Raw genomic sequence first — 27,634 nt, 5'->3', positions numbered from 1 at the left:
TTATAGATGGGCACTGAATGTTTGTTCAGTTGAACAAAATTGAGTTTGTGCCAGGAGGCAGGTGAATCAGTCACATATAAGATGAAAATGAAAGTACCAATGTCCTATATTAATTTTAAATTTCCATGGCTTAAATAAGGAGTACTTCAGAATGTATGAAGAATGTACTAATTATATGCTCAGCTACTAATTATGTATTAAGTTATAAGGCTTTTGCTAGATTTAATATTGCCTTTAGAAAATAAGAGGAAAATATTTGCCTATAATAGCATATCTTGGGAATTTTTACAGATTTGATTTCTTTTTGAAATAAAATTTGGGATAGAAATTGATAGATGAAAATTCTGTATACTGTGAGGGAAATTTTATATTTTTCTTATAAACTATAATAGCATTTGTTTTCAGGTTCAGTTCTATAGATTAGAATATAGGTAAAAACCACATTATAGTGAAGCTCCTCTGGTACTTTTAGATAGTAGAGTCCAGTGGGAAGGCCCAAAGATGAATCCCATTTGTATAAACAGCTTTTCTATAATCACTGGCTTAAAAAAAACTTCGAGCTAATATTTACTTACTTAACATTATATAAATTTCATGTGTACAATTTTATATATTTCTGCATGTGCTCCCCCCCAAAATACAGATTGATCCCCTTTCCCATTTAGTTCTCCCCACCAATCATTTTCTTTTCTTTTCTTTTGTAGGACTCCTGCAAATGTGACAAAAAAACACCTTCAAGTATTTCTGGTATTTTTCTCCCTCCTTTTTAAGTTCAGTGAAATGTGATTTTTTGTGTTCCTTCCATGATGTTCTTTTATGTGCATGACTGGAGCAGAGGTCTCTTCTCCTCCCCAGAGGTTAGACAGTCACTCAGAAGTGGGGCAGCAGCAAGCAAGGGAAGAACTCTCCACTAGTGTTTACATGACAGCCTTTACTTCAAACAGCTGTTACCAGTTAATGATCCCGAGATGTGGGAATATGTGAAGAAAAAGCTGCCAGAAGAAAACGTTAATTCTATCACCTGACAGCAAAGCAGAAGACGAAGACACAAGCAGGAAGAAAAGAGGGGCTAGCAGATTTTAGATTCACCAAGAGATTGAGTTGTGATCACTGCCCTTCCAAAGCAGCAGGAGTAACAGGCCATATCATGTTTGATTCCGCTTGCAGAAATAGCTTGGGAGTGGTTCCTGCCCTGCGAGTTAGAGATCCTGGGAACTAGGGAACTCTATCAGCACAGAAAAGAGCAAATTGTTGCCTACTGCTTGAAAGATAGCATGAATGTAGTCTTTGAGGCAGTTTCTGTAGGACAGACTCTCAAAAGGAAGCAAAGACAGGAAAAGGAATGCCTCAAAATGTTTGGCTCGATTCCTTTGTTCTTAGCTACTCTGTTCTAGGGCCCTGAGGTGACTGCTTGATACCAGGGATCACAGAGAAATATGGTGGGATTTGGTCCATACCTGAAGTGTCTGAATCAGTTCTCCTGCTCCTGTAAAAATAAATAGCACATTTCAAAGTTTGGCCAGTATAACCGCAAATATTTAGAAAAGAATTACTAGGTATGAGAAAACAACCATTCTCTAAGTACTTCAGTTCAGTTCAGTTCAGTCGCTCAGTTGTGTCCGACTCTTTGCGACCCCATGAATCGCAGCACGCCAGGCCTCCCTGTCCATCACCAACTCCCAGAGTTCACTTAGACTCACGTCCATCGAATCAGTGATGCCATCCAGCCATCTCATCCTCTGTCGTCCCCTTCTCCTCCTGCCCCCAATCCCTCCCAGCATCAGAGTATTTTCCAATGTAGTAATAACATATATTTAGTAAGCCAAGGGTGCACATGTGCCTGCTAAGTTGTTTCAGTATGTCCAACTCTATGCGACCCTGTGAACTGTAGCTCACCAGGCTCCTCTGTCCGTGGGATTTTGCAGGTAAGAATACTGGAGAGGGTTGTCATGCCCTCCTCCAGGGGATCTTCCCAACTCAGGGACTGACCCACGATTCTTATATCTCCTGCAATGGCAGGTGGGTTCTTTACCACTAGTGCCATGTGGGAAGCCCCAGCCAAGGGTATTATCCATTATAATACATCTTAGAGTAAAATTACCTAAATTTATGTAACATGCAAGCTGTCCAACCTATAAAAGCCATAAAAATGAGTTGTATGTAATTACATATAATCTATTTTTATTATGGCTATCACCTGTCACTCAATGAGGCTGTAAGGATCCCTATCATGCTACATCTCCAGACCCTAAAAACTCATTTGGGGTTGAGACTGAAAGAAGCTAACTGCTGCTGTTCAGGGATTTCTGTAAATGGAGTCAGTTGCATTGGGAATATATGCTCTTGTAGACATGTGGGGTATATTCTGGAATGGATGGGTGCCAGGGTTTGCAGTTGCCCACCTCTGCTAGCTGTTCATCACAATCTTGGTGGCCTTGATGGGAATCTTCTAGGTGAATAACCTCAATCATTCATCCAAGTTATTAGAATTTCTTACAGCTTAGTGGATATAAAGTAGGGGACTAGCTGTCAGTTTTTTGGACTATTTTACTTTCAGAGATATCTTTGGATAAAGGCTATTTTCTGCATGCCTGATACCTTTTTTAAATTTTTTAATTTTTTGACCATGCTACATGGCCTGTGGGATCTTAGTTCCCAGACCAGGTATCCAACCTCCTGTATTGGCAGCATGGAATCTTAACCACTGGACCACCTGGCAAGTCCCTGTATGTCTGACTTTTAAAATTAAAATCAGTAATTAAAATACTTATTTCCTTAACCTACTGAATGCTAAAATATCAACTTAAGTCAGTTAATTTTCACCAAATCTTTGTTTCTTGGCTATACTGTAATAGCTATTTTGGAAGTTTTGCTGTTTGAGTAAGAGGTTATAGGAAGGATAATTATCCTTATATAATATCTTCTCAGATAAAATACAGAGAAATAATTCTGATCCATTTAGAGGATCTGGCAAATTCATGCAGTTCAAATTCTTTAGTGAATCTTTCAAATGTAAAGGTTAAAGTAGTAATTTTCTGAGAAGTTTGCAAATACTTATAACCTTTACCAAATGGGTCTGGTGATTTAAATAAGGTTGAGTTTAATGATAAAAGTTTTCAATAGACTGAGAGGTATCAAATAAGTGTGCTTTAAAAGAGGAGGCACAAACTAAAATGAAGCTTGCCATTATCCTCTTTAAAACAAAGGGAAAAGTCACAGTAACACTATTGCCAAGGTATGAAAAGGAATATATATGCTCCATAAAGTAAATCCTTCATTTCTAAAGTACCCAAAGTGACATTATAGAACTTTCCATAGTATTTCACTCATCTAGATTTAAATTGTTCAATTTACATTTTAAAGGCCAATGAATTTGAGGGCAAAATACTCAACAAGGTCATTGTTTAATTTTTTTTTTTTCATTGTTTCAAAGTACACGGTTAGAAAGGTGTCACTGAAATCCATGGTCTTGGAGAAGAAAAATATACACTAGAATTCATTTATCACTCTCACAGTATCCTGACTTAATCCTACAAATATCCCAGGACTAAGTATCAGTGAATCCCATTCTGTTCTTTGATTTTATTATGTCTTTCAATTATAATGAACATTCTCAAATTAGGCTCTAGCTAGTCATTATGTTCCTGATGTAAATAGGCAATAAAATATAATCTATGCTTGATTACATTGGACTTAAGAGGATTAGTTAGAACCAAAATTCATTTTTTGCTTTGTTTTTTAAATCTATTTCTTTCTTTCTTTACAGCAGAGTCAGCAGATAAATGATACAGGAAGCTGAGAGACTAAAGGGCAGAGCCTGGAAGATTTTGGGATTTGCTGACTAAGATCCTTCGTAATCTTTAAAATCCTAAGATTTTTGCTATTTATATAGGCATTCATTTTTCTCATTTCTAATACTGATCATAACAGTGAGAGTAAAAAAATTCACACTTGCAGATCACTTCAACCTAGAAACAAGTCATCCTTACAATTTTTAACATTTTAAAATGTTACGAGCAGCCTAATGCTCAGAGAATTTTTAGGGAGGTGAGGCTTTTCTGTATGTAACAGTGGATACATGTCAGTGTGCATATGTCAAAACCCATAAAACTGTACAAGACAGAGAGTGAACCTTAAACTAGGGACTATAGTTAATAATAATATATGTTCTGTTCATTAACTGTTAACAAAGGTACCACACTATGCAAGTGTTACTAACAGGGCAAACAGGATGAGGGACGGGATGAGGGAGGGCAAGGAGGCGGCAGTGGTCTGGGTGTCGGGTTGTATGTACCACGTGCTCGATTATTCTGTAAATCTAAAACTATATCTTAAAAATGTTTATTATTTTTTAAAGTTTTTTTAAGGCACTAAAGTTAATCCAGTGCTTCAGGGCATCCATTATTTGCAAAAGGGTGAGGAAAGAAGAAGTTGAAATGATTTAAACAGTTCACCTTGTTAAGATTTTGAAATTGTGTGTTTCTGAAAGCTTAGACAGGGGGCAGGACAGAATTTGAGACATATTGAATGAAATAAAGCAGAGGAAGATGTCAGAATGATCACACCTGATTAATTACTGTTTGGGAAAAATTGCTAGACTGGATGGATTCATTTTTATCTCATTTGTTTTTTAGAAATCGTATGCTTTTCTCTGAAAGTCATACTTGTACATAGCAGAAAGTACATTTCCTGTTGAGTGGCACCTGCTTCTATACCTTTGTTTCTTACATTCTTTGTCTTTCCCTCACTCCTTCTGACTGATGATTACTTTTTAATTTTATTTATTTTTAATTGAAGGATAATTGCTTTACAATAGTCTTGGATTTTGCCATATATCAACATGAATCAGCCATAGGTATACATATGTTTCCTCTCTCTTAAAACTCCCTCCCACCTCCCACCTCTCACCGCTCTAGGTGGTCAAACCAGAGCCCTGGTTTGAGTTCCCTGAGTCATATACCAAATTCCCACCGGCTATCTCTTTTACAGACGGTAATGTATATGCTTCCATGCAAGCGGAATCTTTACCACTTGAGCTACCAGAGAAGCCAAGAAAATTGAAATCATCTCAAGTATTTTTGTTTGGATTACAGTGCTATGAGCTTAGAAATTACAAAAAAAAAAAAAAACCTACAAAAAATGCAAATATGTGGAAACTGAACAATATGCTACTAAACAAATAATGGATTGCTGAAGAAATCAGAGGAAATTTTTAAAATGCCTAGAGATAAATAAAAACAAAAATATGATGACCCAAAATCTATAGGGTGCAACAAAAGCAATTCTAACAGGAAAGTTCATAGAAATACAATCATACCTCGAGAAACAACAAAAACTTCAAATGAACAAACCTAACCTTATACCTAAAGCAGCTAGAGGAAGAACAAACAAAATCAAAAGTTAGTAGAAGGAAAGAAATCATAAAGATCTGAGCAGAAATAAATGAGAGATGAAGAAAACAAAATAAAAGATCAATGAAGCTAAAAGCTGGTTCCTTGAAAGGATAAACATAATTGATAAACCTTTAGCCAGACTCAAGAAAAAAAGTGAGAGAGCTCAAATCAATAAAATTAGAAATGAAAAAAATAAAGCTGACCTCACAGAAATACAGAAGATCATAAGAGACTACTAGAAGCATGCCAAAAAATGGACAACCTAGAAGAAATGGACAAATTCTTGGAAAGGTACAATTTCCCAGGACTGAACTAGAAAGAAATAGAAAATATAAGCAGACCAAACACAAGTGCTGAAATTGAATCTGTGATTAGAAAACGCCCAACAAACAAAAGTCTGGGACCAGATGGCCTCACAGATTAATTCTATTAAACATTTACAGAAGAGCTAACACCTATGCTTCTGAAGCTATTGCAAAAAATTTTAGAAGAATACCCTCAAACTCATTTTATGAGGTCCACCAACACCCTGATTGGAGAAGGCAATGGCACCCCACTCCAGTACTCTTGCCTGGAAAATCCCATGGATGGAGGAGCCTGGTAGGCTGCAGTCCATGGGGTCGCAAAGAGTCAGACACGACTTCATTTTCACTTTTCACTTTCATGCATTGGAGAAGGAAATGGCAACCCACTCTAGTGTTCTTGCCTGGAGAATCCCAGGGACGGGGGAGCCTGGTGGGCTGCAGTCTATGGGGTCGCACAGAGTCGGACACGACTGAAGCGACTTAGCAGCAGCAGCAGCAGCAACACCCTGATACCGAAATCAGACAAAGATACCACAAAAAAGAGAGAAAATTACAGGCTAATATCACTGATGAACATAGACACAGAAACCCTCAACAAAATACTAGCCAACCAAACCTAACAGTGCATTAAAAGGATCATTAACCACAGTTAAGTGGGATTTATCCCAGGGATGCAAGGATTTTCCCAATATTCAGTGTGATATACCACATCAACAGATTGAAGAATAAAAACCATATGATCATCTCAGTAGATGCAGAAAATTTTTGACAAAACTCAACACTCAGTTATGATAAAACTCCAGGAGCTGGGCATAGAGGGAATTTACCTCAACTGAATAAAGACCATTACTTTGCCAACAAAGGTCCGTCTAGTCAAGGCTATGGTTTTTCCAGTAGTCATGCATGGATGTGACTGTTGGACTATAAAGAAAGCTGAGCGCTGAAGAATTTATGCTTTTGAATTGTGGTGTTGGATAAGACTCTTGAGAGTCCCTTGGACTGCAAGATCCAACCAGTCCATCCTAAAAGAAATCAGTCCTGAATGTTCATTGAAGGACTGATGTTGAAGCTGAAACTTCAACAGTTTGGCCACCTGATGCGAAGAACTGACTCACTGGAAAAGACCCAGATGCTAGGAAAGATTGAAGGCGGGAGGAGAAGGGGATGACAGAGGATGAGATGGTTGGATGGAATCACCAACTCAATGGACATGAGTTGAGTAAACTCCGGGAGTTGGCGATGGACAGGGAGGCCAGGCTTTGCTGCAGTCCATGGGGTGGCAAAGAGTCAGATACAACTAGCGACTGAACTGAACTGAACTGAATAAAGGCTAAGACTGCAAGGAGATTAAACCAGTCAATCCTAAAGGAAATCAATCTTAAATATTCATTGGAAGGACTGATGCTGAAGTTCCAATACTTTGGGCACCTGATGCGACGAGCTGACTCATTAGAAAAGACCCTGAGGCTGGGAAGGCATGAGAAGAGGACGACAGAGGGCGAGATGGTTGGATGGCATCACCGACTCAATGGACATGAATTGGAGCAAGCTCCAGGAGATGGTGATGGACAGGGAAGCCTGGTATGCTGCAGTCCATGGGGTCCCAAAAAGTTGAACACAACTGAGTAACTGAACAACAAAGAATGAAAAACCCACAATTAACATTACCCTCAGTGGTGAAAAGCTGGAAGCATTTCTTTTAAGATCAGGAAACAAGACAAGTATGTCCACTCTCACCACTTTAATTCAACATAATTTTGGAAGGCCTAGCTGTGGCAATTGGAGAAGGCAATGGCACCCCACTCCAGTACTCTTGCCTGGAAAATCCCATGGACGGAGGAGCCTGGTAGGCTGCATTCCATGGGGTCGCTGAGTCGGACACGACTGAGCGACTTCACTTTCACTTTTCATTTTCATGCATTGGAGAAGGAAATGGCAACCCACTCCAGTGTTCTTGCCTGGAGAATCCCAGGGATCGGGGAGCCTGGTGGGCTGCCATCTCTGGGATCACACAGAGTCGGACACAACTGAAGCGACTTAGCAGCAGGAGCAGCAGCTGTGGCGATCAGAGAAGAAAGTACAGTGAATTGATTTTAAATATACTTTTTAATGCAAATTTCAGAACATCTGGTCATATAGGAAAATTTTCTGAAGTGGACTTCCTTGAATTTGAACTGATAGTTCTTCCTATGGCTATGAAGAGAAACCCTCATTTTGGTTCTTGGGCCTTAGAAGAAGCGCTCACAAGAGAGGACTCCTTGCTCAATCCGACTGTGTTTCTAGGACTGGCTTCTCATAAGGCAACAGTCCTCAAACATGGTTGTATACTAGAACTACTTGGAGGCTTATTACAACACAAAATGATGAGCCCATCTCAAGAATTTACCAGCCACACATTAAGAACCACTGATATAGAAACCCTTGCTAGGACACAACGCTTTGCTTAAGCAGACCACCAAAATCAAAATTTGAAATTGAAATTGAAATCATATTGAAATTGAATTGAAATTGACCATTGAAATCATAATCGAGATCCAGCAACACCTGGAGTGTATTGACACTTGGATGTAGAGGCTCTAGAACTGTGAGAAACGTGGCTGCCCAGGAGCTAAAGAGTAAAAAAATGTTACTCTGACTTCAAGGTTTGTGAATCTTCTAAGGATCATCCATATTCCTTTGCTTCCCTGGATCCCTACTTAGCTGGGAAAGGAGGTGAAAAAGAGAGTTTTGAACGATTACTCCTCAGTCGATTAAGATTTTTTTCCTGACAGAACAGGTAACTTTCTCTTATCCTTGGTGTTGGAAATGAATTAATAGTGACAATCTTGACCATTTACTGAACACCTAACATGGCCCTCTTATAACTGTTACACAGTCAGTCATCTTGAAACTCCATTCCACCAGTGCTCCACCGTTTCTTCAGATCTCTGCCCTTCCTCAGAGAAGCAGTCCCTGACCACTTATATAAAATAGACCTACTCCCCCCTCAGATGCTTGTTACTTTTTGTTTTCTCACAGCACATTCCAGCTGGCATAATACACTCTATTTGATTATTATCTATACCCTTCACTAGAATGAAACTCTGCATGACTTATTTTCACTGATGTATGCCCAGTCTCCAGCACATAGAAGATGGTCAGTAAATATTATTGAATGAATGAATGACTCATACCTTTAAAAAGTTTGTTTCCCTGTTTTCCCCTGTTCCTTTTTATATTTAAAAATAACTTAGACATAGTTCATTACATTCCTGATTTTCATTCTTGCTAACATAGCATTTAGATCTCTATGATTTTCTCTGGTTTCTTGATAGCTGTTACTCCAGAATAAACATATTAACTTTTATTTTTATAATACCACAGTGTCTCTCACATTCATCTTGTAATTTATAATTATAAAAATATTTTTTCAGATTATTCAGTTATTCATTGGAAGTGTAGAAAAGTGTAAGGGACATGTAAAGAAGAAAATAGAAGTGTAAAGATAAAAGTACCCATAATTACTCCAGATAATCAATGGCCCTAACTCCAAAGTGTGGACACCATGATTCCATTTTATTTCCTTCAGCACACACCATCTATACCAGGCAGATAGCTCAGAATGCCAACTGAATGGTGTAAGAAGTTGGTGTGAAAATAAAAATTAGACAAGGTTAAACCAAATGTGGATTATTGAGTTGATTATGTTATCATTCATATGTCTGAGATTATGTCATCATTCATACGTCATTCGTATGTCTGAGAATCTTCCATGACAAATGCCTGAGTTGCAGGGACTTTATTTACTTTTCCTTTATTTTTGGTCTAACCACACAGCATGTGGGATCTTATTTCCCTAACCAGGGATTCAACCCAAGCCCCCTAGATTGGAAGGGTATAGTGTTAACCAACAGACTCCCAGGGAAGTCCTGCAGGGACTTTAAAGCATGCACTTATTTACGTTTTTCATATCTTAGCATCATTTGGCATCTCCCTGCTTCACATACCTGGATTCTTCAGCCTTGAGAGTTGTGCTTTCAGAGTCCATTGTCCTTATTTCGGAGGGTCTGTTGCTCATCTCTTTGGATTTGTCTGTCTCATCTTCTTCTGGAGTCAAGGTAGTTTGAAAACATCTTTCACCTTCGAAAGTCAGTGTTAGGTTTGAGATGGTGACATGTTTTGAGGATTCTCTAAACTCATTCTTACTTTTTGTATCTCGTAAACACCCAGACTTCAGAATGTTTTCCATTTTTTCCTTTGAAAATAACAAGCAGCAGCAAATCAGGTAACAGAAGAGCATCACACAGAAACAGATTATTTACGAAGCAGTAATCATGTCATTCATATTTACTGAGGGCCCTCGAGTGCACAAGCACGGTGATGAAGGGATGAGGCTTGGTGTTGCACAGCTGTTGAGAGGAGCCTAGGTGGGCACTGGAGGCTGGCGGCGTGGGGACCTGACACAGCACACTCGAAACCTCACACAGTCACACACACCACTGGCACCTCAAGAAGGAAAATTAGGACTCAGTCACAGGGCTTCCTCTCCCTCAACTGGCAGGGAAAGGAAGGTTTTCTAGAAATGTCTTGCTGCCGATTGTTCCCCATCCAAAGTTGCTCTTGACTTAAGAGCATCTAATAGGTGACGGGAGTTGGAGGTTCATAAAAATACTAAAGAGTCTGTTTTTCAAAAGACCTAAACTTTAGTATTCTAGTATCTCAGCCGGTCTCCTAGTGCCCCGGCGTCTGTTTTTAGTACCACTGCTCTGCTGCTCCTCGCCTCCCCTAGACTCTCTCTCAGGCCTCAGAGCCATAGGCCAGCTGGTCTGAAAGATTTTGTCTAATATCCCTGACATCTGCACATTCTTCCCCCTTTTGTCATTACCTAGTCCACTACCTCTATACTGTTCTTTGAAAATAATGCAGTAATCTTCTTTAAAAATTAAACATTTTTTCTGACAATGAAAGTAACATATATATTTCATAGACTATTTAGAAAATCCTAAAAGATATACAGTGAAAGGGAGAAAATTATTGCTTCTTGATGCCACAGGCCAGAAATAACTACTGGGGTACATTTCATTCTGGTCTTTTTCTCCATTTATTTATTTTGAATGTGCCTGTTTTGTGATCGTATTGCAGTGCTGTAGCCCACCATATTTTTTTCACTTTAAAATTTATTATAAAAATCTCCCTATGTTATTAAAAACTTTGTAAAGCTACTTGAATTTTTCTAAATAAAAATTATTTTTATTATAAGAAGCAGAACATTCAGAAACCTGTAAAGAAGAAAACATCAATTGCTTATAAGACCACAACCTAGGAATAAATTATTAACAATATGACTTTCCCCTCTCCTATTGTCTGTGTATACACTTGCATTTTTATGTAATAAGGACGTGAAAGTTGCTCAGTCGTGTCTGACTTTTGGAACCCCATGGAGTATACAGTCCATGGAAATCTCTAGGCCAGAATACTGGAGTGGGTAGCCTTTCCCTTCTCCAGGGATCTTCCCAACCCAGGGATCGAACCCAGTTTTCCCGCACTGCAGGCGGATTCTTCCTGCATTGCAGGCAGATTCTTTACCAGCTGAGCCACAAGGGAAGCCCAAGAATACTGGAGTGGGTAGCCTATCCCTTCTCCAAAGGATCTTCCCAACCCAAGAATTGGACTGGAGTCTCTTGCATTGCAGGCGGATTCTTTACCAACTGAGCTATCAGGGAAGCCCAGAAATAACTATTAACAACACGACTTTCTCTCCCTCCTATTATCTATGAATACACTTGCATTTTTGTGTAATAAGGATGGTAACTTCCAGTTCATGTTTCATTCAGCTTTATATCATATACATTTTTCCAAGTAAAGAAAAATTCTCCAACAGTTTTAGCAGCTACAGAGTACTTGTTCATTTAACCAGTATTTACTGAGTGGATATAGTCTTGTCCGTCACTTTGGTTGCTCCTGAATGATATAAACATGGCACACGCCCTTTATGGTTTAAATTCATTTAGCCCTTCCTCTGTGGTGGATGTTTAGGTTACTTCTTCATTATCATTATTTTATTTTTATAAACATAGTATAGATGTGGTACAATTAACATCTTTATAGCTAGATCCTCATTCTTATTGATGATTAATTCCTTAAGATTAATCTTACAATGTGAGAGGCCCGGGTTCAATCCCTGGGTAGGGGAGATTCCCTGGAGAAGGAAATGGCAACCCACTCCAGTACTCTTGCCTTGAAAATCCCATGGACGGAGGAGCTTGGTGCAGGCTACAATCCATGGGGTCACAAAGAGTTGGGCACGACTGAGCGACTTCACTAATTCCTTAAGAAAGATTCTTAAAAGTGAAATCACTGAGTCAAAGGGTGTCAACATTTCTAGGTTCTTGACTCATAATGGTTTCAGGAAAGTTTGTTCTAATTCTCACCCTGCCATGAATCTTTAGAAACTCCAAGATGACCCCAACTTTACTAATGCTGACTGTGTTGATCTCTTATTTAGCAGCTTTATGGATGAAATATTTTTTTGTTTGCATTTTCTTATTACTAGTGAGGTTAAGCTTTTCCGCTAACCTTAGTAGCTAGTGGTCTCTTCTGTGAAATGTCCATCTTTGCCCTCTGTTGTTTTTCTGTCCTGGGCCCTGTGGGGATTTCTCAGCTACAGTCTACACACCAATCTCTTTACCTACAATCCGTCCTGCCATCAGAATAATCTTTTAAAAACACAGCCCCTTCATTCCCTTACACAGAGCTTTGGTGGCTAAGGTTTGTTCAAAGACTGAGTCTACACTTCTTATTTTGGCATTTAAGATTTGCAAGCAATTTTCCAATCCTATATCTTAATATTTTCCATATATATTATGCTGCAGCCAAACTGATATATTGTTGGATATGGCTCTGTGTTTTTCTACTTTCTGGCCATTTCTAAAGCTGCTCACTTCTTTGGGGAATTTATTTTCTTATTTTCATCCTCACTTTTACTGATTGAAATTTCATCCCATCCTTCAGTGTACTTCATACATTTGTGCACATTTAAACCTTAATATGACCCTTACATGATATTAATATTCTCATTTGAGAGGTGCATGTTCAGTGACTCGGCCAAACTAACGCGAAGCCAGCAGGGAAGGATTCCAACCCAGGATTTCTGACTCTGATACCAAAGTTCTTTTTATCCTCCCATGCCTCCTGATACAGGGTTAAGTTTTATGGTATGGATGGTCACTGCCTATTTCAGGGGACATCTTATAACTCTTTTATGCAGGGGTTCAGGGATCAGATCTCATTCTTAATGTTAGGTTAATCAGAGTAAGTTCCATACTATTTCAATAATCAATGTCATGAAGCTCACCAAAGAGAGTGAAAGAGAGTAATTATCAGAGAATGAAAGTCTTCCACGTCACATACCTTTTCCTCTTGCTTGGCCTTGAGTATGTCATCATTTTCAAACACCACTCTGACCCCTGAGCTTGCTGTGACTTCACAGATGTCTGTGACTTCCGTGACTTCTGTGACAATATTTATATCTGGGGCCTCAGTGACCTCATTTTCTGGAATATCTGTGACGTCGGTGACATCGGTGATGTCTGTGAATTCCGAGAAATCGATGCTTTCTACATCGTTGTTGGGGTTTGAACATGTGGACAGGTGTGAGGTCTGTATGGCGGGGAAAGCTGCTATATCCATGATGTCCACTGAGCCTGTGATGTCTGTGCTGTTTGTGATTTCTGAGAGGCTGGAGACTTCCGACACTTTGGAAGCTTTGGCTTTCTCCTTATTCAAGAGGGAGATGAGCTCTACCCACTGACAGAACAGGGTGTCTTGTTTGCATGCAGGGGCGCAGAGCTGTAGGTAGTAGGCTCGGCCACTCACCAGCTTTACTTTGATGCGCATATTCTCGGCATCATGTACAGAGAGAGTCACAAACTGCAGAGGGAGAAACCTGCAGACAAATGCAAATATCATCTGGAGGCCTGATTGGAAACTGTCACAAGGCCTTTCCTGTTGTAGATGTTTGTGGGGCGAGACAGGACACCAGGTGTGTCTCTCAAACAGGTTTGGGGAGGAGCTGGCGTGGGATGGGGCAGGACCTTCTTGTGGCCACATGTTCCCAGGTCTGGCTCATGGCTTTTGAGGCTAAAAACCTTGATTTTTCATACATATAATCAGGCTCCTGAAGACCAACTCACCTGAATCATACTCCTAAGATTATCAACTAGTACATCAGCTATTTATTACTTATTCAGGAGAAGTTGTCCCATTTAGTTAGTCCTGCAAGGTTGAGACTGAGAGTGGTTTGCTGTGGGTCCTACAGCAAGTTGGTGGATTGAGACAAGAACAGAACTAATCCTGATGGAAGTTGGGATGGTGGGGGAGGAAGTTCCTGATCATTCAGTTCAGTTCAGTCGCTCAGTCATGTCTGACTCTTCGCGACCCCATTGACAGCAGCATGCCAGGCTTCATTTTATATAATTAATTAATTAATTTGGTTGTGCCAGGTCTTAGCTGCAGCATGTGGGACCTTTATTCCCTGAACAGGGACTGAACCCAAGTGTCTGCATTGGGAGTGTGGAGTCTTAGCCACTGGACCACCGAGGAAGTCCCCTAGGGTTAATTTTTGAGAAGTTAAAGGTGAACCACTTGTTTTGACTGCCAGGTTGTCAGACTGCCTCCCCGGACTCTAAGGATGTGAGTCTGTCATCTGTAGCAGGAAACAGATGTGGAGCACTTCCCATCTGTGTTTCTAGTCTCATCTCCTCCGGGGTAAAGGGTCTTTTTCTGACAGGTCGTGAACCTCTTTCCTTTGTAACTCACCTGGTAAGCACCAGATTTTCTGGAGAAGGAGATGTCAGGAGGCTTTTAAATAGGGGTTCTGAATCTTTCTGGGCGGTGGGTGTTAGATGAGCCAGCAACATCACGTTAGGGGTCTTGATGGTGGGACTGGAAGAGCAGATGCCTACGGTCACCCAGTTGGCTCGGTTATGAAGGTAAATGGATTCACCTCTCCTGTTGACCTGAGGCAGAGAAGAGGAAGAGGGAAGTTCTGATAAGGTCTGTGGCCTCAACAACCTCACTTACCCAAACAGTGTAGGAAGAAAGGAGAGATGAACTATGATGCTATAAAGAAAGCTGAGTGCCGAAGAACTGATGCTTTTGAACTGTGGTGTTGGAGAAGACTCTTGAGAGTCCCTTGGACTGCAAGGGAATCCAACCAGTCCATCCTAGAGGAGATCAGTCCTGGGTGTTCACTGGAAGGACTGGTGGTGAAGCTGAAACTCCAATACTTTGGCCACCTGATGCAAAGAGCTGACTCATTGGAAAAGATCCAGATGCTGGGAGAGATTGAAGGCGGGAGGAGAAGGGGACGACAGAGGATGAGATGGTTGGGTGGCATCACCAACTCAGTGGTGAACTTGAGTTTGAGAAAACTCCAGGAGTTGGTGATGGACAGGGAGGCCAGGCGTGCTGCGATTCATGGGGTTGCCAAGAGTCAGATACAACTGAGCAACTGAACTGAACTGAACTGAACCATGATGCTGTTGCTTATGTGACTTCTTGGAGATATCACATGGTCCCTGATCTCTGTGGTCCACTGGGGAAGATGAACATTAAACAAGTATGTCACTAAGTGTCTTAAGTGTTATTGAGCACAAGTTCAGGGTACTGTGCTGTGGGGTGCATGACAGAAAACTTGACTTAGTGGGAAAGAAGGCAGGTACGTGTGTAATTACCTTTCTCAGAGAAGATATAAGTTTATTATAAATTGTAGCAAACAATTTACAGTCATATACTGTTCTATGTTGTACTCCACACAGCCAATTGGTTCTCACAGAAGTCAAACTCTTGTATCCATAACCCCAAGATAATAGTAAAATGTAGTAGAATGAATGATGAATTTTGAGTATTTGTTGCCTTTGTTTTGAATATAGTTTTATTTATAAGGTTATGCTATTTAATTCTTAATGATGTCTGTGTTTAACAACCGACTTGTAAACTTTCTGAACTCTTACCAATCAGCCAGCTCGGTACACCCTGGCCATAGTGTCAGAAAAGGTCCCTGGAGGAAGGGCCTCTAAATCAGACCTGAGCAACGTGGCACATGGACTGGCTGGGCACCCAGGAGAATCTCTGCTGGCTGGAGGAGGAGGAGACCGGAAAGTGGGTGGACAGGGGTGTGAAGGAAGCCAGAGAGGGAAAACACTTGGTTTCTCAGCTGCATATTAACTGATGCAAAAAAGTAAATTACCGAAAACCAAATCTATTTAGAAGGAGATTGCAGCCTACACTATTGATTACCTACCCAAAGCCATGCTCCTATTCTTCCTGATTAATAGAATTCTGGTTTTGTCCAGGATCCACCCCTCAGGGATGGTGCCCCCAGCTAATGAGTGAACTCCTCATCCACCCAAACTAGTCATGGTGGTCCCATCCCCTGGCCAGTGATTGCTCTCTGCAGGGGCATGTGACTCAGGCCTGTCCCATGGGACCAAGCCTCCTGGTGGCTCTGGGAAAGGGTTCTCAGCTCTCACAGTTGCAGAGATGAGATGCCCCTTCTGTTGCTGGCAGCTGTCACGTCCTGCTCACACGTGATGTCCTGAAGGGAGAAATTTGTAGGTAACAGGACAAAAAGAGAGAAGCTGGGACCCTGATGGGTCCTGCAAATGAGTCGCAGCCCTGCGGTTCTTTCAATCTGTATCTGCGTTAGTCGCTCAGTTGTGCCCAGCTCTTTGTGACCCCATGGACAATAGCCCACCAGGCTCCTCTGCCAATGAGATTCTCCAGGCAAGAATACTGGAGTGGGTAGCCATTCCCTTCTCCAGGGGGTCTTCCCGACTCAGGGATCAAACCTGGGTCTCCTGCATTGCAGGCAGACTCCTTACATCTGAGCCACCACTTTACTTGAGATAATCAGTGTTCTTTTTCGCTCACACTTGAATCAGGTCCTTGATAACTTGCTGCCAAAGACATAGTAATCACAAGAGGTTGTGTGTGTTGAAGGGAGTAACTTATCTAGTTATGACATGGGGAAATATCTAAGTTATCGAAAGCTGACTGCACCACCACCCCAGTGTTCATTAAAGCTCGAAAATGCTTATTTGAGAAAGGTGCAGAAGAAAAATAAAAAGATTATTAGGAAAGAAGCACACAGAAGGTGAATTAAATCAAAACATGACATCACATGCGTTTTGGGGTATGACTTAAACATTAGTATTTTTTGAGGCGTCACCTCCCTCCCTACGACTTCTTAGAGGTGAAGAGCTCTCCTATCAGTGCAGAGGACATGTGCATGTTGTCATTTCTTTGTAGAATCAGCTGGGGAGCTGCTTAAATGGGTGTGTTTTGTGTTCGACTTGGTTGTGACACCTTAAGAGGTTTCAGGGTAGGCCCTACATCATTTAATTCAGTTCTCCATTTCTCTGTCTGGATTTTTTTTTCTTTTCTTTTTCGGCACCTCAGAGCATGCGAAACTTCCAGGACCAGGGGGGTCAAAAATGTGCCCCTGCAGTGGAAGGCCTGAATCATAACCATCGGACCATATGGAACCCTCGGTCTGAATGGTTTAATGTTGAATGTTTAGAGGAAATTTAGAACTGCTCCCAAATGCATTGAAGCGTAGTTTCATTAATGTAGGTACATTTTTAGGAGAAGGAAACTTCTCTCCTTGGTACAATTTAACAAGCATAGTTTCCTTCAAAACTAAGAAGGAAAATGCATTTTAATCCCTAGTTGTGTCGTAGATATTATCCTTTAAAATGTCTCCTAAGTTAAGAAAGAAGTTATCTGAATGCTTCTCTGTGGTAGAATATTTTAAAATAATTATACTTTCTTTGTATAATTTTGGGAAGATTATAGAATAATTTCAGTAGAGTTGGGACAGAATTTCTAGGTTAGAGTTTGTTGAGGAAATTTGAAATGAATTTTCCTTTTACGTTATAATTAATTTAGATTGTTTGAAGTTCCCAAACTATCCCCTTTCATTCTATCACACAATGCCTTTTAAAATATTAAAACAATTTTTCCAACCTTTTTCATTGTCTTTGAGAAAATTAATTATTGAGGTTATTGGAACTTAATTCAGGGTTTAATTATCATTTACCTGGATAAAATTGCTCTCTAATATGGGAGGAGATACAAAAGGCGCGTATTCTCCTCCATTCAACATATTTTGAAGCTCTCCTGGATCCTTGGAGTCTGGGACACAGATGTCATCTTTCTCATCGATCCTTGTGGGAGATTTTCTGTTACTCTTCTTCATTGTGCTTATGTATAAACCTCAGGAAAATGAAGGAATAGACGTCCAATGAATAGAGACAGAGAACAAACAATGAATACGACAGAATGCTCTTATTCATTAATTCAACATATTTGATCGACATTGATGGTATTCCAGGCACTGTGCTGAGCACTGGAGATCCATCTGAATCAGACTGATAATACCCCTGCCCTCATACATATTTCCTATTAGCTTAGATGGCAAAGAATCTGCCTGCAATGTAGGAGACCCAGGTTTGATCCCTGGGTTGGGAAGATCCCCTGGAGAAGGCAATGGCAACTCACTCCAATATTCTTGCCTGGAGAAACCCATGGACAGAGGAGCTTGGCGGGCTATGTAGTCCATGGGTTGCAAAGAGTCAGATACGACTGAGCGACTAACACTTTCACTTACATGTAGGTTACTCTCTCTGGAGAGACAGAGTAAGAAAGTGAAAAAGAAAATGTTGGATGATAAGGGTTACAAAGACTCTGGATCAGATCCATGTGACAAAAAGTGTCTGGGGTGTTGTGCTAGCAACAGGAATTAGGGTGGTGAGGAGAGGACTCTCAGCATATATCCCCCTACCCAAACCATTATTTTCTATCTTCCTAAATGCTACCACTATCCTCCCCGTATTGCACAGGTCTCAAGCCCTTTTATTGTGAGTAGAGTATCGAAGCCATACTAACCTGAGACCATTTCTTCCTAAAACATCCAGCTATGACTGAGGCTTAGTGGACAGTGGATTCTGTCTAGTCACTGACAGCTGTGCATCTCCTGCTGTGTCTCTGCTCTCTCTCACAACTGCTTCAACACACACAGTGGCTCTACATCATGGGATTTGATCTTTCATCTGCCAGAAATCACAGAATTCCAACAAGGGAAGAAGGCCCCAGAAGGCAATACTGTTCAAGCCTTCAAAAGATCACTTGTTCCCCTTCACAAACTCCATGCCAGTTCAGAGGAAGGGTCCTTAATTGGCAAGTGGTAAGCCCTGAAGATTTATTTCCACCTCAGTCCTTTCTCAGAGATCCTTCTCTTCCTTTCCCTGGCCAGGCTAGAGGGTAGTGAACATGTCTCATCTCCATCCCAGCCAGAGTTTAGGGGCACAGAGACCACTCCTGCTTGATAGCCCATGAATATGTGACTCTGGGAATTTCCCATCAGACCTTCTGCTGTTGACAACACAATGTCCCCTCCCCATCCCAACTTCAGTGCATCTTACATGAACACAGGGAAAGTAAAATGAGCCAAGAGGAAGTGATAGTCCAGAGGAGCCAAAATGTAAATAGAATGAGACAGAAGAAAGACCATTCAGGAATAAAAGAGAGAGACAAAATGACAAGCTGAAACAGAGAGGATAGAAAACAATAATCAACCACATTTATTTAGTTCTTGCTTTGTGGCACGCTATAACAGCTTTATGTGTGCTATCTCATTTGATTCTAAAAGCACTATGAAGTAGCATTATTAAGACCCTCATTTTATACACCATGAGGCTTGGAGAGGGAAAATAACTTACTCGAGATTTTAAGTCCCCACACCACGGATCAGAAGCTCAGACTGATGAGAGGAGTTTATGTCATTGCCTACGGTTCAGTCCTGCCTTGGGTGCTTGGAAAGATGGACGGGAATAATAGTACAAGGAAGAAGGAAGTGAGGTTGGAGGAGGGAAGATGGATGAAAACATCAATTGGATTATTTGGGGCCTAAATATATGGGGATCTCCTAGGATATGACAAGAAATCATAAGAAAAGCACACTTTCAGATGAGAGAAAGGTATGACAGAGGAAGGAAAGCAGAGGTCAGCAGGCTTTCAGGTCAGGGTCATCAGCAATATCAGAGCAGCTATTCAGCCTTCATTTCCCAGAGCCAGCGTCAAGTCACTTTCATCCCTCTCAGCCCAGACAGACTCTCTTCTGTCAGTTGCCACGTCGCTGCCTGAGGTCTAGAAGTGTTGATCCCTGTAAGCAATGTCTTTAGGACAGCATCTTATCTTTCCCAGAAGAGGAAAAGAGAAAAAGAAAGCCTGGAGGGACTTCCCTGTGGTCCAGGGGCTAAGACTCCATGTCCCCAAAGCAGGGGGTCCAGATTTGATCCCTAATCAAGGAACTAGATCTCACACGCTACAACTAAGAGTTTGCATGCTGCAACTAAAGTATGCCATATACCGCAACTAAGACCTGGTGCAGCTAAAAAAAAAAAAAAAAGAAAAGCCTGGGAAGGAGAGCTAAAGGGAGAGAGAGATCAAGAGAAGTAGTTCCATGTGGTCCCTTCCTAACCCCCATATGCACCATCCCCTCTTACCTCAACTCAGGGCCAAGCCACAATCCTCTTGGAGGCAAAGTTTTAACTCACTTCAGTTTGGGCTTCCTCTTTTTCATGATGAAGTCTTTTGTGAAAGAAACAAAAATGGAAAATAAGGCATACATAAAGGAAGAAAATGTCAACACTAATCCTTACTTTCATTTCACACATGAGATCCATGCCTTAGAAAGAGTTTCATTAACTCTACCAGTGGTCAGAGAGCTGCTGTCTATATTTGAGCTGAGCTGTTTTCGATGGTCTTGATCATGGCTTTCGGTGAGTAGAGCCAGACAATCATGAGTCTGTAGCTTGCAGCAGGCCTGAAACTGCCAAATAAGTGAAATCCTGGGTTCCTATAGTCATTGAGGACATTTGATAACATGAGTCTAGTAATATAGACTCAAATAACCATTGTGCAATGTAGGGTCCTGAGAAGCCTGGGTATGTCTTCCTATAAAGAGCCAGAGCATCCTATTCAACTCTCTATATTCCCAACTGGTAGGTGTGTATATGCATACACTTACACAGGCTCATCTCACCATTTCATCACTAGTGTGTAGTTCTCATGCCGTACATTGTGAGTCACTGTAGACAATCCTTTTTCACTCCATAAAATTCTGAAGTAACCCCCTTCAGGAATACTTGGGACCGGACCAACTTCAAGTGTAATTGCTCTCAGAACCCAAGTGCTGTAAGACCAGCATGGAAACTGGTGTGGTGGGGATCTAAAGGATATTGGAGTCAGACACATCTAGGTTCGTATCTGGGCTCTGTCACCTGCTCCTTTGTGCCTTTGGCCTGTTACTTAACATCTCTGAGATCAATTTCCTCATCTGTAAAATGAGGATAAAACCATCTGCCTCAACTCAGTGTTGGGCCCATCGGACACAATGATGCATAAAAACACACTGAATGGCATGCCCAGCGCACAGTGAACACCCGAATGGCGCTCGCACCGATCCACCACCCCTGACCCCGTGTCCAGAGGTTCTCTCTCCCCATTGTTTGCTGGGCTGGGCTCCTTCTTCATCGCTGCTAGTTTCATATTTCCCAAGTTTCATTCATTCTAAGGAACATATTTTTCCTCAGCTTGAAAACTGAAATGGAGTATGTCTTGTGATCACGCCTCATGGGGTGTGTGTGTGTGCGTGTGCGTTCGTGTGTGTGCGCATATGTGTGCACGTGTGTGTACATGTGTGCGTGTGTGTACGTGTGCGTGCATGTGTGTGTGTCCGTGTGTGTGTGTGCGTGTGTGTGTGCGTGTGTACGTGTGCGTGCATGTGTGTGTGTGCGTGTGCGTGCGTGCGTGTGTGTGTGCGCGCATGTGCGTGCGTGTGTGTGTGTGTGTGTGTGTGCAGGGGGGACAGAATCGCCTGGTGGTCGTCACTTGGCTGCATGTGTCATGGTTGATCATGTTAAATGATTCACATAGGTCGTACTACCTGGGTTACATTTAATTGCCATTTAAAATGTGATCTTAATGAATATCTTAAAGTCTCTTGTTGACCCTGTCTGGTAAGATTAAGAAATTTTCAGTGTAAAACTTGCAGAATGCACATCAGAGGCTTGGAAGAAGTTCCCAGAGACTAGAGTGGAGCACTCCTCTAAGAAATAGAGAATGAGGGCACAGAGGGTGATAGATAAATACCACGTGGAAAATTCCAAGCTGTAAGAAAGCATTGTTATCTAATTAGCTGCATTTTTATTTCTCATTGGCCCATAAAATAATAGTATATCTTATAAATAATGGGTTTTAGATTTGATAAAATGCAGTGGTTGACTCTTGCTCATTCAGAAGTGGGTGATAAAGTGCACATTAAAAAAAAATCACTCTTATAAAGTGACAACATCCACATGCTGGAGGGTAGATCCGCTGCTCACAAACACAGACTACTCTGTATCTGCCCTGTGGCCCTTTCCCAGGGCAGTCATTATGTGGCCCCCAGAATCCCTGGATATGAGAAAAAAGCCTCCAGAGGGCAAATGATCTCTCAGGGGAACAAGAGCAGCTTGGATCCAGGGCCACCGAGAGGGAGGAGAGAATGAGAGGAAGGCAGGGTTCCAGGGGACTGGCCACCAAGACCAGGACTGGCCCCTTGCATCCCCTTTGCACCGTGGAACAAAGGGTGGGATCAGCCAAGGAGCAGGAAATGAAATAGAATCTTTTATCTTCTCTGATGTGATAGGATTTTTGAAAATTGTTTGCTGCTAAGCACTTGTTCTGGAAATATTTTGGTACTTTCGGATTATGCGTATGGCTGGGAAATGTGTGCTGAATGTTAACTAGTTTTGTTGTAACTGTGGTTTGAGATTAATACTTTGCACACCAAAGGCCCCATCCCTAATCTCTTCAGTTATCTCAATTAGTCGGGAGAGCAGTATTTAACAATTCTTAAAGTGTATGAATTGTTCTGTGAAACCAATTGTGTGGCTGTGCACTCACGCAAGTTTTGTCAGTAGTTCAAAAGTAGGGTCAGCTGTTAACTATTTACTAGGCTTACTCTTAATACCTAGAGATAGTATTAAAGTTTTGGTATAGCTCTGTCTATATCAATATATATATATATATGTCTCTCTCTCTCTCTATATATATATATCCATAGTCATATAAACCTTATGTCTGTAAAACTGGAAGTTTTAAAATTGCTTCATATGTGTAATATATACCAATATTTTCTCATGACATTAAATATCAGTATTTTTTTTAAAAAAACAAAAACTAGCAGTTACTAATCCTAGTGTGGACCTGTATGGAACATCACAATCTCCTGTAAAATTTACCGGAACAAATGGCACCCAATGGTTCAACTGGTGTTTGGGAAAAGATTTGCCCTCAAAGAGCAGTAGGTGCTCCGCGGTTCTCCCTCTGAAGAGCCCCTGCGCTCTGCTGCGCTTTCTCATGCGGGGATCACAGATGAGCAGCCGCTCACAGACCCCAGCCTTCTTAGCCAATGAGCAACCCTTACAGAAATAATGTGATAAACTCTGGTGATTCAGAATAATTCTAATTTGTGTGGGCTGGGCTTTCACAGGTGATTTTTGTCTTCCTAATAATTTTATCCATGGATAGGTTTTTCAAATAGTTTTACTGAGATATAATTTATGTACCAACTTCACTCATTTAAAGGGTTAGTACAATTCAATGATTTTTGGTGTATTTACAGAGTTGTGCGGTTGGCACCATAATCTCCTAATCTTACTTTAGAACATTTTCATCATTATCCATGGATACATTTTTAGTCAGGATAAATGTAAAACATGAATAATGCATTTATATCTCTCTTGTATCACCCTGTGACTGTTGAATTGTCAGAGAACGAATCATGTGAACATGGCCTTGATGATGAAAAGTTAGAGCAGAAGTGTTGGGGGGAAATTGGCAATAGCATTATTGTATTAATAAGCTGAACATTTATAGAGCCTATGAAAATATTTTAAGAGTAAAACAAGACTATGCAAATTCGTTATGAAAGTTCATACTATTTTGCTTTACTACTATTACATGTGCAGTAGAGGTCTATCTACAATATAGAACTCAAAAAATAAATTTTAGTACTAAAAATAGCTTAATCACATTAAAAGGTCAATGAATGTATGGATTATAGATTTACAATAAATATGTGCTGAATTAATGTGTGGATTAAAGCAGAGAAACAAAGTAGGGTTGCTATAGGCCACCATGGAAACACTAGCATCATTTCACTGATATACAGAACCCTTTGTTATATTATGTCCTAACAAGGGTGGTACATTAGTTTTCACCATCTAAGTTAATATTTTTTCCAATAATCTATGCCTTTCACCAGGCCCATTAAATGTCTTATACATTTAATTAAGCAAGTGAGATATGGAGTGCTATTACAGAGAAAGCTGTTTTGTGTGTTGTGGAGCAAGGACAACATGAAAGAATTGAGTTCTATTTGAGATGAACCCTAATTTATCCTATCACTTGCAGATTCTTCGCATCCCTTATTTCTTTTAATTAGTGCTTTATCCTCTCAGTTTTTCTTGTTCCTCTTTTTAGTTCCAGTTAAGTGGAGATTAATTCAGCAGATAGTTACATCAGGTTGTACTTTTCTGCAGAATTATAGTACAGATTTTCATCTGAAAAGTATTGTTGGCTACTTTTAGTAAAACAAAACAGATTCCAAACTAAATCTGATTACAGACCAGAAACCAATGCCAGGATTTTAATGGGAAACCAAGCACAGAGAAGCAATGACTTGTAACATTTCAGGGATGGAATTACTTCAGCTTTGCTCTAGACTTCCATGATGTCACTAGGACCTCCCCCATCTGGGTGATGTTTCAAGAAAGACCAAGGCCCTGTTAGTGCTAAAAATAGTACAGCTATGAGGTCTCTTCACCCTGTGATGGTGATGATGATGTGGTTATTGGTTACTGGAAAATTTCCGGACCTTTGGCAGCTTGAGTTTTAATGGAAATTAGGAAGTGGAGAGAGTGGGAACTGAGGTGGAAGTGGTTTGGGTAGTTTTTCTGACCACTGAAATCAGACAGGGCTTCTATGAATGTCCCTGAAAATGTTCTGCGTGTTGGCTGTTTACTACTTTCATGGAGGCTTTGCCTTCCCTGGTATTTTATTATAAAACATTTTCAAAGCTGCACCAAAGCTGAAAGAATTCCATAGTGAACACCCAGGTACTGACCATGCAGATTCTCCTGTCTTTTTCTTCTGAGTGTGTTGTTTCTGTAATTATGTGAAAGCTCTTGAATGATAGGTTTACCTGTCACATATTGGAGCTGGTCTCTCTAATACTACTTGGTGCTTAGAGATTCATTCTTTGTAGCACTTTGAAGCAAAGCATTTCCTTAGATTTCCCCCCAAGATTCTTAACACAGTAATAAACACATTTTTAGATTGGCCCATTGAAATCCTAGGTCGCAATTGAAGTTGAATCTGAGACGATCTAACTGTTATGGGCCCCCTCTCTTCTGACAGTGTGGCTCCAGCTAACCTTTCCACTTTGAACAGAAAACCCTGTGTTCTAGATCTTCTCTCCCATCTGAAGAATCTAAAACGACTATCTCCATAAATTCATCCAATTCAGTCACTTATGGGAGAAAACTGGGGTAACAGTTTGAAAAAATCAGAATTTAAAAGTCATCCAGAAAACTTGTTTTAAACAAACTCTCAAATTATTTTTAAGAAGTTCAATAGCCAGGTATTAAGAATCTGCGATTTCTTGTTTGTTCCAGTTGAAACCAGAAGGAAATGAAACTATAAAGGAAAAGGGAAAGACGGAAAGAGGGTAGACATTTTGCCCTCAGATTATGAGGATTCATTCAACTCTCCTTTCCTTCTCCCTCAGGTTCAGACTAAAGTGGCAGGAGGCAGGCAGTCACTTACTGTGGAGAAGTGAGGCTGAGTTAGATCTCTGGAGATCTCCTGGATGTCTACGAGGAGAATAGTCTCCAAATAGCACGTTTTCAACTCTTCTCACATTTCTTTGGCAGAAGGTGCTTTCAGTCTACTGGGCAGGCAACTAACCACTTAGTAAAGAACACAGGGGGCCAGGCTGCCCTGGGCATTGTTCTCAGGCTCCCGCATCATAAAGTGCTGACATCGTCTCTGAAGTAAGAGCAGAGCAGATCTGAAAGTAGTGCCTGGGCTTAGATGTCGCCAGCATCCCACCCAGCTCCGGAGCTGCAGCTCTAGTTGCTGTGTGAAGATTTCAGAGGCTTCCCTGGAGAGAAAAGACCGTTTAGTCACAGGATCACCATGGAAAAGATACCGTACTGAGGAGTTGAAAACACTATCATTTATCATTTAAGTGATTATTTGTCCTTCAATCTAACTACATCCGAATCTTCAGAGACTTTAAACATACTATTTAAGCCACTCTGAGCTTCTGTGAAGAAAAACTTCAAAAGAAGGTGATATTCTTAGAGGGCAGAGGCCTTTTTATACCCCAGTTCAGTTCCATCGCTCAGTTGTGTCCAGCTCTTTGCGACCCCATGAACTGCAGCACGCCAGGCCTCCCTGTCCATCACCAGCTCCCAGAGTTTACTCAGACTCATGTCTATTGAGTTGGTGATGCCATCCAGCCATCTCATCCTCTGTCATTCCCTTCTCCCGCCTTCAATCTTTCCCAGCGTCAGGGTCTTTTCAAATGAGTCAGCTCTTTGCATCAGGTGGCCAAAGTATTGGAGTTTCAGCTTCAACATCAGTCCTTGCAATGAACACCCAGGACTGATCTCCTTTAGGATGGACTGGTTGGATCTCCCTGCAGTCCAAGGGACTCTCAAGAGTCTTCAACACCTCAGTTCAAAAACATCAATTCTTCTGTGCTCAGCTTTCTTTATAGTCCAACTCTCACATCCATACTGATCTCCTTTAGGATGGACTGGTTGGATCTCCTCCCAGTCCAAGGGACTCTCAAGAGTTTTCTCCAACACCACAGTTCAAAACATTAATTCTTCGGTGCTCAGCTTTCTTTATAGTCCAACTCTCACATCCATACATGACCACTGGAAAAGCCAGTGTTTTTCTTTTGTTGGAAAAGTAATGTTTCTGCTTTTTAATAGGCTGTCTAGGTTGGTCATAACTTTTCTTCCAAGGAGCAAGCATCTTTTAATTTCGTAAAGCATCTTTATATCTCAGCTTCTAGTATATTCTGACACAGGCTGTGGTAGGCACCCAACCCAGTAATTGTTTGTTGGATGAACGGATGAATGTAATGAAACACACAGTATTCTCTGTCTGAAGATCTCCTCCCTCTTGAAGAACTGTCTTTGCTTTTCTGTGTGGCTTTCCTGTCAGACTGTCCTTCTTCACCTTCGTGTTATGGTCGAGGGCTGCAGGTGCTCACCCGTCTAGCCACCTTCTTGCCTGCTCCTGAGGATGGAAGAGCATAAGGGGGATGCTAACCAATCACTCAGGACTGGAGGGTGTTACCTTGGTGAATTTACTTCACTTGGGTCACCAGATTGCAGGCTCAAACACTTGTTTTGCACAGGGCCCAGAGAACATTCAGTCTCTCAGAATAAATATCGTCTGAGTTCTTGAGTGGATAATAGGGTTTCTATTTCCTTAAGAACTGTAACTTCCCTTTGGGACCAGGTGCTGGGGTCAGGGAGATTACAGCATCCACTCCCATAGGATATATATCAGGGCAGCTTTCCCAGAATTGAGGACTGGATGTATCACTGGGGTGTCTACTGGCAGCAGACTCTGGTAATATCTTTCCATGTATAACTGGCTCTGTCTGCCAACAAGGGCAGCCTCTACATGTGTGAGATCAAAGGATTTCCTGTTATTTTTGCCTCAGACACTCCCTTTCCTGCTTCTATCCGGAATGCCCTCTTCTGGATGGACAAATCCTTGTTCTAACTGTATGAGTATCATTGGCTAGATTTCTTGTCACTCACT

The 27,634-nt window shown here is 41.1% G+C and overlaps 1 protein-coding gene across 1 annotated transcript; it reads right to left on the bottom strand.

The window, feature by feature from the left end:
- Positions 1-1,380: 1,380 nt before the first annotated feature.
- GARIN2 (golgi associated RAB2 interactor family member 2) lies at positions 1,381-17,946 on the bottom strand. The gene is made up of 5 exons (XM_027972263.3): positions 17,778-17,946; positions 14,495-14,694; positions 13,088-13,622; positions 9,685-9,932; positions 1,381-1,486 (listed from the first exon to the last, which is right to left on the bottom strand). The coding sequence occupies exons 1-5, from the start codon at positions 17,934-17,936 to the stop codon at positions 1,381-1,383; spliced, it is 1,248 nt and encodes a 415-aa protein (XP_027828064.3). The 5' UTR covers positions 17,937-17,946.
- Between the last annotated feature and the right edge of the window lie 9,688 nt (positions 17,947-27,634).

Source organism: Ovis aries, chromosome 7 (assembly GCF_016772045.2).
Source record: "Ovis aries strain OAR_USU_Benz2616 breed Rambouillet chromosome 7, ARS-UI_Ramb_v3.0, whole genome shotgun sequence".
NCBI classification, from domain to species: domain Eukaryota; kingdom Metazoa; phylum Chordata; class Mammalia; order Artiodactyla; family Bovidae; genus Ovis; species Ovis aries.
This window is presented reverse-complemented; position numbering and strand designations above follow the sequence as displayed.